The sequence below is a fragment of the Liolophura sinensis genome, chromosome 6 (assembly GCF_032854445.1).
Source record: "Liolophura sinensis isolate JHLJ2023 chromosome 6, CUHK_Ljap_v2, whole genome shotgun sequence".
Lineage (NCBI taxonomy): Eukaryota > Metazoa > Mollusca > Polyplacophora > Chitonida > Chitonidae > Liolophura > Liolophura sinensis.
Genome location: NC_088300.1, coordinates 58340163 through 58357606, shown reverse-complemented (window position 1 = coordinate 58357606; position 17444 = coordinate 58340163). Strand labels below are relative to the sequence as shown.

The following is a 17444-nucleotide window of genomic DNA, read 5'->3' as shown; positions in this document are numbered from 1 at the left end:
ACTATACCTAAAACGTGATTATAAATGTAATGAAACAGTATCAGAGATTTTTGGAAGAATGCTTATGTCCTATGTAAAGTGTATGAAGTTACATTTTGTTTTTAAAATTATGGAGAAACTTGATAAGCAGATAGAGTTATGATATTGTTTGCAAATTGCATGTACAGAAAATATAAATTTAAAGAATATAAATTGTGCACACCTACTGTGCAAATTAATTTTAGTTTGTGGGTGAGTTACGAATATATATTTTTTGGTTATTTACACAGAATATTTCTGATGTAGTAATGCTTTGTTGTTGAATTGATCTTTGTAAGTAGTTTATGTCTTGTTATTTAGAGAAGATTTAAGACATTGTAAACTGCAAATAATTGATTACTTTAAGCTGATATTGAGTACACAGTTTGTAGAGATTATGTCCTATTCAAACTTCCTAGTCCTATTTCTCCAAAATGTCTATGTTTACATGTTAGTATAAACAATTATTTAATTTAAAGAAAAAGCAAAGATATAAAATGACAACATGAACGAAGTGTTAAACTAAATTATTTAGAGTTACAATGTTTAAGCATGGTTTTCTCCGTAAATAACGATCTGTGAACTTATTTGAATCTCTAAGTGTTTTGAAACCGGTTTTATTTGCCATGAGGCTAGAATTGTATTTTAGAAATGGTGTATAATGTACTAGAAGATTGGAAACAGACAGGTCAGCGTTATATTACATTAACCCTTTAATGTTTTGTATTACAACAACGGTAAATGTATACTTGTAATGTTAAATATCAACATATATTTTATTAATCAAATTGTTAGTAATACCTGAATATACTGTTATTAAAGATTTTAGCAGATCATAAACACGTTTCTTTTTTTTCATGTATATGTACATATCTTGCCTACAGAGCTTTGGTATGTCGTTTTCGGAGATATATACGTGGACAGAGTATTGATCAATAATGGCCTGTTTTTCATATTAACATGTAGTCTCTGAAGTCCATTTTCCAGTCTTTGTGAGTTCCAGTTTGAAAATTATAGGATATGTATAATGAAAAGTTTTGCTGCGTCATTTCTCACTCAGATGATCGCCTACAGTATAATCTCAATCTAGGACTCCATTATTGTACAAAATTGAGGCATGAAGAATGTAGTGCACTGTGGAAATAACTGGACCGCAAGCACAAATCATGTGTTTGACACATCAGACAGTACCCTCTCGCGCGTATCAGGTGTATTCACAGATAATTGCAGCTTATTTATTTATTAATTGTTTCACTCCATGCTGAAGACTTCTTCATTTATGCGATGGCTGTCAGTTTTATGATTGTAGGAAGCCAAAGTGAGCGTGGTGTACCATCTTCGGCTAGTTATGGACGAACTTCGCGCGTGTGGCGTACAGGTACGTGAATATTGATTGGAGGACAAATTAAGTGGTCAACGATTGTTAAGACTTCGCGAATGGCCCAAGGACTGCTTATTGTCTCCAAAAGCCGCACAAACCTAGAGCTGGGAAATCTACGAATTCCGTGTCCAAGATCGAGTTTGAACCCGCACCTCGTACTTACATGCCAGTCACTAAAGGTGACGTTCCGCTCACAAAACTGCAGCTTAAGTCCCCACTGGTTACTTGTTCAGACAAAAACTCAATTCAGTTCATAATAACACACACTTAATGGTAATCGTGTACCTTTATTTCTCTGTTAAATGTTATCAACTATATTATTTACACATGCCCGAAAACGTTGACATAAAATAATTAAATATACATACTGTTGTGGGACATTTTAGACAGCTGCTCTTTTGGGCCACAGATATATGTAACTACAAGACGATGGGTGGCGAACATTTGATTTCTGCTTTATCCTTGATACCATAATGTGCCAACTTGTTTGAGACGGAATTTGCACTCAAAATCGCATGTGAGCATAGCTTGAGTAACTTTGTGTAACGGTACGCTCTTTACGTGTCAAACACGAAAGTGAAATGTACAGAACACCTGCTCCTAAAAACAACTTAATGATGAGTGTGCATAATGCTGATATACATAATTCTGAGTTGCTTTGAGTTTTGTCCAACGTGAAATACTCCAAGTATTATTAACATAGACACGTACTCAGATGAAACTAAAATGAAACTTCGTTGTCCTTCATATTCGGACTACATATTCGGAACTGGTTCTTTCTTAAATTTGTATCAAATACATTCAATCGATGTCATTAACATTCGGCTTAAGTTAAAACACCGAACACTTATCTGGCGGATTGAGGACACTGTCAGCGGGACAACCAAAAGCCTTACTGAATTCGCTCATCATGGCCATAGCTCCGTTCACTCTGTGAAAAGTAAAGATAGAATTCAGAATTAAAACGCTTACGGTTGACAGACAAGCACGAAGCTTGCTGCATATCAGATGTTGTCACTAGCACTAATGATCTTTGTACTCTTCCCAGACACATTCATGCCATTCATATAGCTCGATTTATCGCAATTTATTCTTCGTCTGTCTCACATATGACGGTTTGAGTATAATAAACCAAACACTTTGTCAGCAAAATATTGCATGTCTAGGGTTTTATTGCACTTCATCAAACTGAGAGAAACGAACTATAGTCTGCACTTAAGCACCATTTGTTTTGTATCAACACTGATGTCTTGATTTAACTTGTAACACACTTTTTACCAGTTACCACTCCGAGAGATCTGAAGTCCAGGTAACATATAAAAACTATACTGTATTAATAGTTTTAAAAAAATAGTATTTACAGATATGATACCAATATGTGTGAATGTTATAAGAAGAATGCTTTAGTTTTTTTTTTCGCTCTCGTACCTATTTTTATTGTTGTAGTATTAGTAAATTTTGACCCTTTCTTGTAGTGTGCAGTGACGTAACAGACATTTCAGAAAGACATAGATATACATATTTTGGTAAATTGCTATTACATTTTCAAAAATGATGTGTTTTTTTTTTCAAGACATAGAGAACTGAAAAATGATATAAATTAGTAATGGTTACACACCATTACTAAGCTTCTAACATCTTATCGTCCACATTAGATGTCTAAATGCATGTCAGTATGCTGAAATGAGAGCCCAGACAAATTATATATGTGATACTACCCACGTTATCACTAATATTTCTAATCATCTGGCGTTTTATGTAGCCTGTCCACGGATGGAACAGAAATCTGAAATCAGCCTGGTTCGATAAATTCTACAAATTCTTTCGCTGTCATTTTGTCAAAAAGAACATCAGGAAGCTCATCAACGACAACATTAGAGTGTATTTATTACGACAGTTTCGGTGATTTAATTTTGAATTTCCTCACTTGTTCTCTATAGGGTCCGTGTTAATTATGCTACCTATGCTACACGAGGGAGTGTGTCCGATCAACGGAACAACCAGCCCAGTCTGGGGTTCTGACCTGGCGTATTGTTATAGTGATAAAATGAATATCCTTTCTCCATTGTTTTTTAGCCGTAATACTCACTTCATGCTGTCAGGAATAGGGAAATAGCGCGAGAAGAACGGTGACGTGGAGAAGCGCCGTGTTACCGTACATTTTGTCTGTAACAGATATGTACACAACCAGGTTTATTTTAAATTTCCATATACGCATCTGCGTGTGACGACGTAGGTCTTTAACCATATTAAGAAATGTCAATTCACTGGGTTTCATACAGTTTACAATGTAAATAAATTGCATTATTTAGCTCAAATTATTTATTTCTTTTGCAGAGGAATTTAAATAAAGTACATAATTATGTTTTCCCACAACGGATAAAATAAATGTTATGCACATAGCGATCTGATTTTAGTTTGCAATTATGACGCAAGACTGTCATATTCAGGGTCGTGCACACAAAATTTCAGAAGGCGTTGGGTGAAATCTTAAGGTCCATAGGCCTACATACCTGAGCATAAGCGATGAAAAACATCTGCTCGTTATTTAAATCGAGAATAGGCGGTAGTTTCTCTCTTGAGTTCTTCTTCTGCCATGCTTGATAAGCCTGTAGTGAAACATACCAATGGCATATATAATATTCCAATAATTACCTGGTCCTAGATTGTTGGAGGTCTAAAAGGTTGCCTGAAGAAATCACTAACTGTAAGGAATGTGGCTACCTATTCGAATCCAATTCCAGATTGGAGTGGACTGGGGACTTGCTTCAGAAAGTTTATTATATACCTGGCTAGGTATAAAGTGGTTTCAAACGAGTTTTATCCACAAACACCAATAAAATGAAAGAAAAAACATTTTCAATGCACAAACAATGTATAATCATCATGTGGTATTTTCATTTTCTGGTCGCAATAAAAGTCATGTGCAGTATAGTATATTATTACAGTTCGCATAAGTATAGTTATAATTGTGAAAAAGATTAAAATTCATTTGAATGCATCTACCATAGACACATACTCATGTACGTGGGACTAAATATGAAAAAGTGTAAACTCACATAATAAGCCCTCTTGACACCCCCCAGCTCCTGAGCTGCCGTTTGCGAGTAGGATCTAGCCGAGTAAATACTCACGGGAACCTAGAACAAAGGGGGAGTTTTAGATGCCACCGCACGGGGCACACACCGTGTGAGTGTTGTCACAGTAATCATGACTCACTAAACATAACTGATGGCAAAATGGGAATAAAGTTAACATGCAGTTTCTGTTCACCCATTATATAGATGGTTCACACACGACTAGTTTCTGTCGTTAGCAAAAAAAAGGCAATAAAAATAACATACCATTACGTTTGGACAAGGCAGACGGCAAAATTATGCTTAAGATATGTCACATAATAAAGAAAAGTGAGAAAGCATTGAAATTACTAAAATTAGGGTGCCATTTTTACATGTTTAGCACGTTATGGCGAATGGAACACGGACGATTATCTTAACTGTCCAATATCACATATCACAGCAAAACTATTTTGATTACAACAGGTACCTAAAAATTTTGACAGAATGTTGTTTCGTATGTGGTCATGGTCCCCGTTCCAAAATGCGATCACAGACTATGTTGATTGTAACTACCGTGGTAGCATATGTCTTTTAAATGTATAGTTATGGAAGTTAAAATCAGTTTAGATTAGATACAAATCTTGGAACGGATCTTGGTTCGATTCCAGAAAGCCATATCTAACTTAAGCCAAAATTTAAAACGTCTTCACAGTGCTTAGTTTTTGGTACTGGAAGGATAAATTTGCACGCATTTATCTTAAGACAACTTACATGAGGTGGTGAAACTCCTCAATTGTTGGGACCCCCAAAAAGCTTTAAAATCGCCTTATAAATTTTGACTTAAGTCAGAATTGGCTTTGCGGGATCCTCTGGCTGGTATGAGTACAAGCAGAAAAAATGTACTTTACATCAACAACGTTTCCGTCGTCGTCGATATACGAGCCGGCTGTTTTATTAACGTAGAAGTCGGAGAAACACGCTGTAGCGTTGTTGAACTTGTAGGTTGTAGAGTTACTCCACCATCTCTTGTACCTGTATCTGTAAAGTGGGTCCATCAGTCGCTCACCGTGGTATCCGTATATTGAACCTGACCAATAAAAGAAAAGCTTAGAAAAAAATAAATTTTCAGATATATGAACTGATCATTGATTGACAGACTAATCGATTGATTGTAACCCTTTAACACGTACTCAAGAATTTTCCACTATTTGGGTGGAGGAGTAAATCACCGACAATCACTAGGTGCCTGACAAAGCTCTTGACTTGACGCGACGGAGGACGTGAAGTCTAAGTGCCTTGTAATTAAGCATAATTAAGTACCTAGGCCCTTGTTATCTCCCCTGTTGTAACATCTTACGTCAATTGGATCAAACGTCTGGACTATTGGTGATCATTGGCTTCCTCCTTGGCTCGGTCTGATTTCCTACACCATCATCGTGACCGCAGTTACATAGGCGTAAACTGTTTGAATACTCACAATACTCACATAAACAAATAGTTACTATATCATATCATTTTAATTTACCTGTCCTGTCGATGGCGTCCAAATAACGGTTGCCAAACATGGAGCCGATGGCTCCGAAGTTGACATAGTGCGGGCTGTTGTAGTCATATAGCGGACTCTGTAGTAGACCAGCCGGGGCGATCAGCTCATTCCACATTTGATACAGGTACATATAACTGTTATAGGTGTTCCCGTGCCAGGATAAGTGGGTTTCACCGTCAATTTGTAAGTATCTGTTATTCATATCCACTTTGTCGTACTTATTAATATTCAGGACATTCTGAAAGTAATCTCCGCTGGTTATATTCAACTGAAAAGCAAAGGAAAACAATTGATGTGTATACTTCAAGCACATATCTCGCCACAGTATGGCTGAAATATTGCCAACGTGGCGTTAAGCCATAATCATTCGTTCATTCGAGCATTTATACCTCTACGTAGGCTTAATGTCTAGATGTGTCATCTTTCTGCATCTCTTTGCATGATTCTGTCCTGTTTTCGTACTATATATTCTTCTTTAGTTCTTTGGTTGTTTGTGTTATATGTAAGTTTGAGAATTGGCCTTGCGAATTTTTACCTGGAACGTCCTTACTGGTTGAATGTCTGTTTCGGCGCATAAACATATGACAATAAATATCGAACAGGTGACTTTGCGGTTAACTGTTTCCCCACGCTCATTGTTCGCGGGAGCCTGCTAACAATAATTGGTTGACGATGCGCATATCGCCGTTTGAGTAGTCTTACGTTCATTGAAAACTACTTGTCTTCCACCAATATTATTATGTCACATGTGGGAAAGGTCGTTGGTAACTGGCCAAAGGTTAGTGGTTTACCACGAACTCTCTTAATTCTTTGACCCATAAAACTTACCACTATCGTTTAAGGGAAAAAATTTCTTGAGACATATAATTAAATAAATTAATAATTGTATAAATTGGACGGCTTAACTTTTAATTTAAACGTTTATTTAACTATATGATTGAACTGTATGGTTGTTTTTTTTTTTAAAGTATATTTCTAATGTGTTTTGAAAGGTTTAGTTCATTTTATTTTAAAATATTCAGCCTAGTATCCCATGTGACGGAACTAGAACTTTAGTTTATTAATAACTTACCGGGTAGTAAATGAGGTCCACGGCATCTGAATCCATCATCCAGTCCGGGTACCCAATACTGTCGTCTGTGTATGAGAGCTAAAACAGTAAATAATAGAAATCTTTTGCTGTATATCTGGAACACAGTAGATTAAAGACAAGGCTTTTGTGAGAGCCTTGCTTGAAGAATGTCTAGATATTATGCTGAGTATCAAAGTGCTTACAGCATTCTCCCGATGCTTGTGATGACAACAGAATGACAGTTATGTATATTAATACGTTAGGCGAGAGTAAAAGCCCCATTTACTTTTTAAAGGCCTTGTTCTATTCCTTATAGATAATATGCAAACATATTGGACACAGTTCGGAGGAACATTGAACAAAAATAGACCGGTATAAACATTAATAAAATAAAAAACGGGTAGGACAATCATGAACAGGATTTACTTGTGGAAGAAACATCGTGTCTGTAAAACCATTCTATCAAAATTTTAAGGGTTTTTATCCAGCCAAATTCAACTTACAACTAATTTGACGTATGTTCGGTATTAATATTTCGATCTAATAATTTCACATTACGACATCTTTCTGACCTTCTTCTTTGCGTATGCTTTCGTGTCTTTGTCCATGAAGTTCATCTGGTCAACGCCGTCGATTATTGCCTGTTTGACGTACGAGGCAATCTCTGTCACCTTTCAAGAAGAAATTTAATGGTTTTAGTTGTTAACATTTGAACTAACATCACTGTGAAGCCTCATGATAATCCACAGCTAAAAATAAATATCGCAAGAGAAAAACACATCTCATGAACACGTAAGGAAACGCAATTTTACATGGTTTAACGGATTATCTATTGTGACTTTTATGAAATCAATCAGTGTTGCTTGTACATATATTACGTGTGCTCAACTAGAAGGTCGTATTTATTACGATTCTTTGTTGAGCCTCATTATACCCAGAACATCTTCCTGATTTCATCTAAAGGTAAACTCTCCAGCTATATTAAGAAAGGTCTGCAGCAACCTGCGGATGGTCGTGGTTTTCCCCCGGGCTCTGTCCGGTTTCCTCCCACCATAATGCTGGCCGCTGTCGTATAAGTGAAATATTATTGAGTACGGCGTAAAATACCTATCAAATAAATAAATTAATATATTAAGGAAGCAAACCTTTTCCTTATTTTTGTCAGCGAAGTGATCCATGATGAAAACGTGACTGACAGCGTCCGACATGCTGCTCTTGACGTAGTTAAAGCAGTAGGTTTCCGGGCTTTGAAACTCGCGGGTTCCATATCGGTCCGTGTAGTACTGTTTCCGGGCATGAATGTACTCGTATGACAAATCCTTTGCATACTTCACCGCTATTTGCCAGACGAAATAATTGTTTAATTTTCTGCAGAAAATATTGAAGAACACAAAAAGATATATAAATTTGGAATAGAGGGACACTGGGTCGGACGATTGCCATCTATTACCATACAGAATCTTTTAATTTGTGTCGCTATTCCTGTGATCGAAGCCAATCAAATTCTTTGTCCTTCTGTATAATCGTCTGGAAAGTACACGGAGCGGGACCTAAGTGTCTTTAACTGTATTTTACCTTCAAATTAAAGTTATCCAAATAAATTTCGGAAACACAACTCTATCACCGACACGCACTCACAATGAGTAAAACATTGCGTTGGTATTTGGATTCTTAGCTTGCTTGCAAACAACCATTGAAATATTAAACTATTTGAGCTTGTCCTTAGTTACAATAAGAGAAGTGCGTTGGATTCATTATTAGGTTTGGATTGGTATATAGATATCTGGTTGTAGACTAGCTACCTGTTTCTGTCTTTATCCGGTAGATCTTTAATCATCTGTGCTATTTTATCCAGGTAGCCACTTCTCCGAACATTGACAATAGTATCCTCTGTGATTATAGCCTTGTCAAACAGGTATTTCATGAAAGACACCCAGTCCACCTGAAGATAGTCAAAACACCCGCAGGAGAGCACTAACAAAATGAGACAAATACACTGTCTAGCCGGTATTAAATACAAGACACTTAAGGATATGCTTACGTTAAATTTCTATCAGAATGGTGTTTTTGATGCCAGTGAATGCATTTGTTTTTTTGTTGCCTCATTGATGATAGTGTTATATAGTTATAATCATTTAATAATATAAAATATCAGCACTTCACTAGGCAGCATGGAAAAAATGATTTAGAATGAAAAATCTCTACCTGACCTTGGTATATGCTTCATGCGTGATAGTTGTGCAACAGTAACAAGGATTTGTTTTCTCGTTTCACCGTTCATTTGAATAGAATCGGTACACCCAATTAACCCACCGGCAAACACAAGGCGTTACAAATATTAGCATGCGACAGAAATAAAAGACAAAACAGCTCTTTGTCTGTATAACAAATCATACGCAAGAAATTAGACTACTAATTTTACTATCAAATATTTACAAAAGTCTACTCTAAGTCAGAATAACCAGTGCATTTCAACGTTTACATAGCAGTCTCACTTGGCAAATATGACTAACGAAACACAATTGCCAAATGACCAGTCAAACAAAAAACCTCCCTTTGCTAATATGACTAACCAAACATATTGCCAAACTGATCAGCCAAACCAAAATCCTCCCTTTGTTCATTTGACTAACCAAACACATTGCCCAAATGACCAGCCAAACAAAAAACCTCCTTTGTTCATATGACTAACCAAACACATTGTCCAAATGACCAGCCAAACAAAACACCTCCCTCTGCTCACATGACTAACCAAACACAATGCCCAAATGATCAGTCAAAAAAGCCCTCCCTTTGTTCATGTGACTAACCAAACACAATGAATCAACAATTGTATCATTCAGCATAGATATATAGATCCCCAAATGAACAGCCTGGCAGTATTCATTATAATTTGTTTTAAACAAAAAACACTTCTTTCCCCATATGACCAACACCACACATTTAATTACCAAGTTTAACATCCAGTAGAAGCGAAAGCCGCCTTTTCTTATTACGAAAGACCAAAAAAAGGAAATTATCAGTTTTACCGCAAGGAATTGCCAATTTAACAATTTGTAATAGATAAAAAAAGACCCCATTTTCATTATGTCTAACTGATCACAGAGACTCGTGTGAATTTTACCATCCAGTATAAGTTAAAGCCATGTATGGTAGATAAAGTTCAGTGATGCCGTTGTTCGGTCTGTGCTACTCACGATGTTCCCAGTTTGGTTGTTCAGTGTTGCCAGACTCATGTGACCACTTGAGGAGTAGGAGTACCGCGAATTCATTGTGATCTGACAGGCAGAAGAAAACGTAGATACTACGTAATTGAATACATAAAGGTAATACATGTAAAGTACTGATTCTAGCTGCATTAACAAACGAATGTATTTTTATGCATACACATCGAATATGTATCTATATAACCCAAGGTAACTTGAAAGTAAAATATATTTAAGTGATGCAAACACAGAACATTCGTAGCAGTAGCTTGCAGGATAGAACGTATTTTGCATACAACATAGAAGGTAAGGTAAGTTAAAAGTGGAACATAATTGGTCAACGTAAACATTGGTGCATGTGCCAGTTGTAATAACAATAGAAACTCTCTGTGAGTTCAAGTCCAGCTTATGCTGGCTTCCTCCCCGGCCGTAAATGGGAAGGTCTGCAGCAACCTGCGGATGGTAGTGGATTTCCCCCGGGCGCTGCTCCTCACACTATAGTGCTGGTCGCCGTCGTATAAGTGAAATATTCTTGAGAACGGCGTAAAACACCAATGAAATAAATAAATAAATAAACAATAGAAGCAGTGTTTATGAAGAATGAAGTGATAATACTTATACATAAATGTAATATGTCCAACCCACCGTGAGTTAAGAGTAGAACACACTGATTCAATGCAAACATATAAGAAAATATATAAAGAGGGCGGCCGTGCAGGAAAACGGACGTAGAAACATATAGATAGAGCACTGTAAGAGCCACAGCACAGCGCTTTACTCAGTTCTCATGAGACTTAACGCCGCGGCTGAATTGACAGAATCGGGATTCGAACTCAATGACCAGGGGTTACTGAACCACGAATAATTAGATCCATTAGACCTCTTAGTCACCACGAATCTTCGAAAGAAAGATATACAAGGTGCATAATGAGATATGAAGCATTTATGTATATTTATGAAATAAGTAATATTTGTATCGGTGAAATAAATTGATAGCTCTTCACATTACATTTATGTCGTGTCGGCATCACTTTTACATTGTCGTATTACAGCTAGTGCAATGAAACCACATGCACGAGGATGTTACATCGCTGTGTAAATTCCTCCGTCAACACACATTAACATCGATTAGCAGATAATTAAGTACAAGTTGATATAATTCAGTTCTTACATTTGCCAAGTCCGTTTCGAAACTCATCACGTCATTGACAAATGTATTAGTTCTGTTGTCGAAATCAGTCCCTGGAGTCACACCCGCGTCCCTGAGCAGAAGCTTGGCCACATTGCGCATGTAAGCCTGGTAATCAGTTCTTGTCTATAAAATAAGAAAGTCACATAAACCATCTGCGTGCCGTATCACATATATTACTTCCATCTGTGAATTAGAGACAATTAAACTGCAGTGCGTTGCAAGACGTTTTTCTTTTTTTATTATTATCATTATGTTGCGGGGAGGCAACCACTAATAATGTAAAATAGAAGTAAACTCATAAGTTTATTTTTTATATTGTGCAAGTTTGTTGTTTCGTTTTATAAAGTTTATGTTTACTTTATTACTGGTCAAAGTAAATGTTTACCTTATTGTAATAACTTCTCAAGTAATAGCTGTAATATCCCATACCAAGACCACCGCTGGAAATCTGAAAAATCACTTGGATGTAAAGTACAAAATTATGTGCATATATCGCATGAAATTACTTGAATGCATCATATAAAATTACTTGTCTTATGAATGTATGGTATAACAATACTTGGATGTATCATATAAAATTACTTGTCTTATTAATGTATAGTATAAAATTACATGGATGTATCATATAAAATTACTTGTCTCACGAATGTATAAAATAAAATGACTTGGATGTTTCATATAAAATGACTTGTCTTATGAATGTATAGTATAAAATTACTTGGATGTATCATATAAAATAACTTGTCTTATTAATGTATAGTATAAAATGACTTGTCTTACTAATGTATGGTATAAAATGACTTGTCTTATGAATGTATGGTATAAAATTACTTGTCTTATGAATGTATAGTATAAAATTACTTGGATGTTTCATATAAAATGACTTGTCTTATGAATGTATAGTATAAAATGACTTGTCTTACTAATGTATGGTATAAAATTACTTGTCTTATGAATGTATAGTATAAAATGACTTGTCTTATGAATGTATAGTATAAAATTACTTGGATGTATCATATAAAATAACTTGTCTTATTAATGTATAGTATAAAATGACTTGTCTTACTAATGTATGGTATAAAATTACTTGTCTTATGAATGTATAGTATAAAATGACTTGTCTTATGAATGTATGGTATAAAATGACCTGTCTTATGAATGTATAGTATAAAATTTCTTGGATGTTTCATATAAAATGACTTGTCTTATGAATGTATAGTATAAAATTACTTGGATGTATCATATAAAATAACTTGTCTTATGAATGTATAGTATAAAATGACTTGTCTTATGAATGTATAGTATAAAATGACCTGTCTTATGAATGTATAGTATAAAATGACTTGTCTTATGAATGTATAGTATAAAATGACTTGTCTTATGAATGTATAGTATAAAATGACTTCTCTTATGAATGTATAGTTTAAATTTTCTTGGATGTATCATATTAAGGTAAAAATTGAACAAAGGCAATTTTCGATATAATGGTCATACCGACGTTAAGGGTGTGATGTTATTCTCTGGCAATTATAATTCAATCCTATAACTGAAGAGCTACATGTATATATTCCTATGTACTGACTCAGGAAGAAAAGCAGAAAATTTTACTGATTCTCAGATATATTGAGTAACTTGAATCTTCCAATAGCCTACCGTTATAATTGGAATCCTGAATCTATAGCCGAATGTGTAGTCCGAGCCAACATATACGTTAAACAGCACGTCTGTCCAGAAGTCAACGTGGACTTTCTCGATGGCGTTCAGGATGTTCCAGTTAGTAGGTAGATTGTGCACCAAGGCCCAGCCGCCGATCTGCTCTAGAACCTTGCTGATTAAGGCGTTTCCCCCCACCGCCATCCTGCCGTAGTCATCCATACAGGACATGTAGAGGTCCTTCGCCTTTCTCTCCGCAGCCCACGGCATATCTCGCTTGACATCTGTGCTCAATATACTGAGAATTTTCTTCTGGTTGTTTTTGAATATGTTTGTTGTGACTGAACTCCTGTAGGAATCGGGCTCTAACGGGTACCTGTTGGGCCATTGACCACAGGCGTACGTGTAGAAGTCTTCACAGGGGTCTATGGAGACGTTCATCAGCCAGCGCGCATATCCTACGGCCTGCAGGCATCCGGCAGTGTTGCAGGTGCGAGGATCGGGGGTCGGGGTAGTACCGAGGTGCTGGGCGGCTGTCACACCCCCGTTACTGTTATCGTCACCAGATTTGGCTGCCGTTGAGTACAGTGCGACGAAAACAAGGCTCATGACAATGATGACGACGAGTCCAATGGCAATGAGCATCTCTCTCATCTTACAGGAGATCTGTCCCAGGCTGAAACCGCCTCCATAATTAGCCGACGGCTCTATCGGAGTTTTGTCGGACATTTTGGAGGCTGATCAAACCAGTACACCTGTAAAATTGTGCCAAATCCCTATCACCCACCGATCAGGATACCTAAGTATACCAAACCTCTCCGGCTGTTGAGCTTAACACTTCTTAACTTCTTCTACCCCTGGGGTATCTAGGAGTAAGCCTATGATAGGTATCTACAGGTGCTACGCCGCCAGGTACAGGGGGCGTTACGACAACTAAGTTAGAGTAATGCGACACTGTGAACACGTGACCCAGGAACGACGGCACATGACAGAGAATGGATTAAGTCTAAAACTTCCCTCAAAATTCAACAATACTATGCTATGTTGTATCTCCAATAAGTCTTTCCATAAGATGCACATATTCAACTTTAACTAACTGTATACAGATAAACACAAACAATTACTATCACACATGTTTTTTTTCTCGAATATGTCGTATTTTATAAATTGGCTACCAATTGTTTACTGATAGTTCAATCTACGACTATGTGCGCAAGGTTTAACAGGAGATGTCCAGGTGCATTTAGGAGGCGTGGCAACAGCTGCCCACGGGTACAATTAATGCAGGAGAATGCTAATACAAGTGCCGGATAAACGCGGAGGAGACGTCGGCCTTCACGTTCAGCAAAACGAAGACAGAGACCTCAATTTTGGTGAAATTTTCCCAGCGTGTGCACCTGGTTTTAAAGATCAGTCAATGAATAAAGACCGTATGTGAATGGCCCAAACTTCCTCAGCATCCCAGTTTAATAACTCAGCGCGATCCTATAAAAAAATTTTCACTAGCCACTGATTGATTGATTGATTGATTGATTGCTTCTTTGATTGAGTAAATCTGGCCGAATTAGCCAATATAACAGTAACATAGTTATTTCCAAATATTTGTTTTAACAACCGCAACTATAACTTTCATTCTATATCTAAAATTATAATAAATTTACTCTTGACAGGGTATCAACACGTCAACAAGAAACTGAAAGTATTTCCATTTCCACTGATGAGTTTCACAAAAAATAGTCCTATGGCAAATGACAACAAATGACGCAGAGCTAAATATGATTCAATATTTCGGTTTAAGTTAAACCATTTTCAAGAATGAGTAACAAGTAGGCAAATATACAGTGTTATATACAGAAGACAACGTTGTTAAAGTAAAAGTGGCACTGGAGGGCTATTCTGAACTTAGCAGCCTTAGTTGCATTCAACCTGTGTAGACGAAAGTTTTTTTGTAAAAATGGCCAGTGAACTAATCGAGGGATATCATAACGGTAAACATCTTCAGCTGCTTAAAACAAAAACATACAAATGAAAATCCCATTTTCTCCGACACATCGTGCCTTTAAACTGCAGTTAATGTTCGGTATTTTATACACTTAAAACAAAAGCGAGCAATTCTATAGCACTGATGAAGTAGACTGAAATATATAAACACATAGAAATGCATTATAAACTTTAAGAGACTTGCGTGTACAAAATTCCTCAGTCTAAAATGACGAGGAAAATCTGTGAAAGTCTGTACTGAACCATGAACGATTGGAATAACCTTAGTTTGATGTAAAATGTAATGTAACGGTGTATGCGATTTTCATTTTTGTTGATTCAACTCGTCGATTTCTAGTTGGATGAAAATAGGAAAGATCGCAATTTTATACAATTGATATCTTTCGACTTGATTATTAATACGTTACGATATCGATAAACTCTTTAGATCGGTATGACCAATCTAACGACGGTGATCTTGGCATTTTTATAACAGTGCTATTGTATGTTAAATGTGATGACAACACGTATTTCGAGTAATTCTAGATCAGTGACCTCTAATATATTGCAATTAGCATCACCGCATTTTCCCCTAATCCTGCTTAAAGGAATCCATGCTGATTGGCTGACAGTGGAAAAAGGGTTAAACTGTGCTGCTTTGGTCACGCTTGAATACATCTGCCATACCCAAAATTCAGCTTAGGCTTGGTATAGAATTGTCTTGCCTATCTCTAACACCAGTTAAACAGAATCAATTCTGTAGTTGGTGTACAATTTGCTACTATTTGTGCAATTACATGGATAGATAGAATAAAACGCAAAAACTTCTGGTCTTGTTTGTTCCAGCAATTTTAGTGATTTCTCATAAAATTTTCAGTGACTGATCAGCAGATCTTCAACTACACACATAAGTTTATACGAATAGTCTCATGTACGTTTTCAAGTGGATTTCTATAATGGTCGTAATAAGCCACGATAAAGTAGGCCATGCTGTTCAACATTATACAGGAAGATAACAAAAAAATATCGTTATGGGATGTTTACAACCGTCTTTTGTGCAGATTTAATGTGCTCTATGTTAGCTGTATTATATATGTGCATAATATATGAGCCCCGCCCCCTTGTGCTAAGCTGACTTGGGTACTGTAGTCTCTTTGATCCCGGGGTTAATGTATTCTGTGTCACAGCGCCACACCTCTCGCTCTGTACATGCTCGTAGTCATACTATACCTGCCCAAGACAGACCAAACTTCAACCCAGCAGTCCGCCTGGTAACAGAATACATGCGCCGAGCTACAGCTAGCATATCAAACTTTAATCCAGTCAAGAGCCTTGGGGTATAATTTAGGTTTTTCTGTTTGTATAGGATCACCGAAATATCTGTACGCCTATCTACAATTTTTCACAGCATGCTTAGGTCATTGGATTGTTAACTAATTTCAAATATTTGCACCGTGCATGTATGATATTTAATGCAGCCGAATTAATTGGTTTTTATTCCATATCATCAATGATTACATTTGACCACCCACTGTGTTCTAAAATAAATATACTCAACAAAAATACAAACGCATGAAGCAGTTTGATATGGGCTTAACATTTTTAACTACTAGGTAAAAATCTAATCAAATATAAATAAAGATTTCTAATAATTAGGATGGGGACCTATGTGGCCGAGTGGGTAAGTGGGGGCACGTGCAAATGACTGTGTGCAATCGAGGTGAGTTCTCGTCCAGATCATGTTGGAGGGCCATACACTCAAGGATATTTCACTTGTGTTCACCAGTTTTATTGGTGCAGGATGGAAAATGGATAGGCCCTGATGAACCACCAACTTTTGGTGAGCTATTGGCTGCTAGCTCACATGTATCACATGCGCATGTAAACCATGTTCATGGAAGACAAGTGATCTCCAGCGAGCTTGTTCGCCATCGATCAAGGTCATTTTGTACACAAATATGACTTCAAATTTATATAAATATATTCAAATAAAAGCGCGTAAGCTGTTCTCAGATAAGTTACCAATTTCGATAGGCTAAGGATTTCACATGTATACGTATACATATTCACATACCTTTGAGCATGTATGTTTGTAGACATCTCGGAGTCGTACAATACACATCTTATGCACCGCTATCGGTGTGAATTCCGACCACAAACCTTTGACGCATGTACTTTCCTCCAGTTCTGTCTGAGTACGATATGGTGGTTTCGTCTGAGAACAAAAGTTCACATGTATTTTCCACCAGTTCGGACTAAGCAGGGTATGGTGGTGTCATCTGAGGACAAAAGTTCACTTGCACTTTCCACCACTTCTGACTGAGTACGGTACGGTGG

General features: G+C 36.7%; 1 protein-coding gene across 1 annotated transcript; it reads right to left on the bottom strand.

Moving 5' to 3' along the window:
* Positions 1-1666: 1666 nt before the first annotated feature.
* Positions 1667-13992, bottom strand: LOC135468766 (endothelin-converting enzyme 1-like). The gene is made up of 14 exons (XM_064747180.1): positions 13128-13992; positions 11860-11922; positions 11454-11597; positions 10274-10354; positions 8879-9018; positions 8222-8444; positions 7649-7747; positions 7077-7154; positions 5984-6272; positions 5367-5545; positions 4459-4539; positions 3913-4008; positions 3489-3565; positions 1667-2330 (listed from the first exon to the last, which is right to left on the bottom strand). The coding sequence occupies exons 1-14, from the start codon at positions 13854-13856 to the stop codon at positions 2231-2233; spliced, it is 2379 nt and encodes a 792-aa protein (XP_064603250.1). The 5' UTR covers positions 13857-13992; the 3' UTR covers positions 1667-2230.
* Positions 13993-17444: the final 3452 nt, after the last annotated feature.

Coding starts and splice junctions, on each gene's coding strand:
- LOC135468766 (XM_064747180.1), bottom strand. CDS start 13,856: ATGTCCGACAAAACTCCGATAGAGCCGTCGGCTAATTATGGAGGCGGT. Junction 11,598..11,859: donor TGAGAAGTTATTACAATAAG/GTAAACATTTAC, acceptor CTTATTTTATAG/ACAAGAACTGATTACCAGGC. Junction 3,566..3,912: donor TTTTCATCGCTTATGCTCAG/GTATGTAGGCCT, acceptor TATCTGTTACAG/ACAAAATGTACGGTAACACG.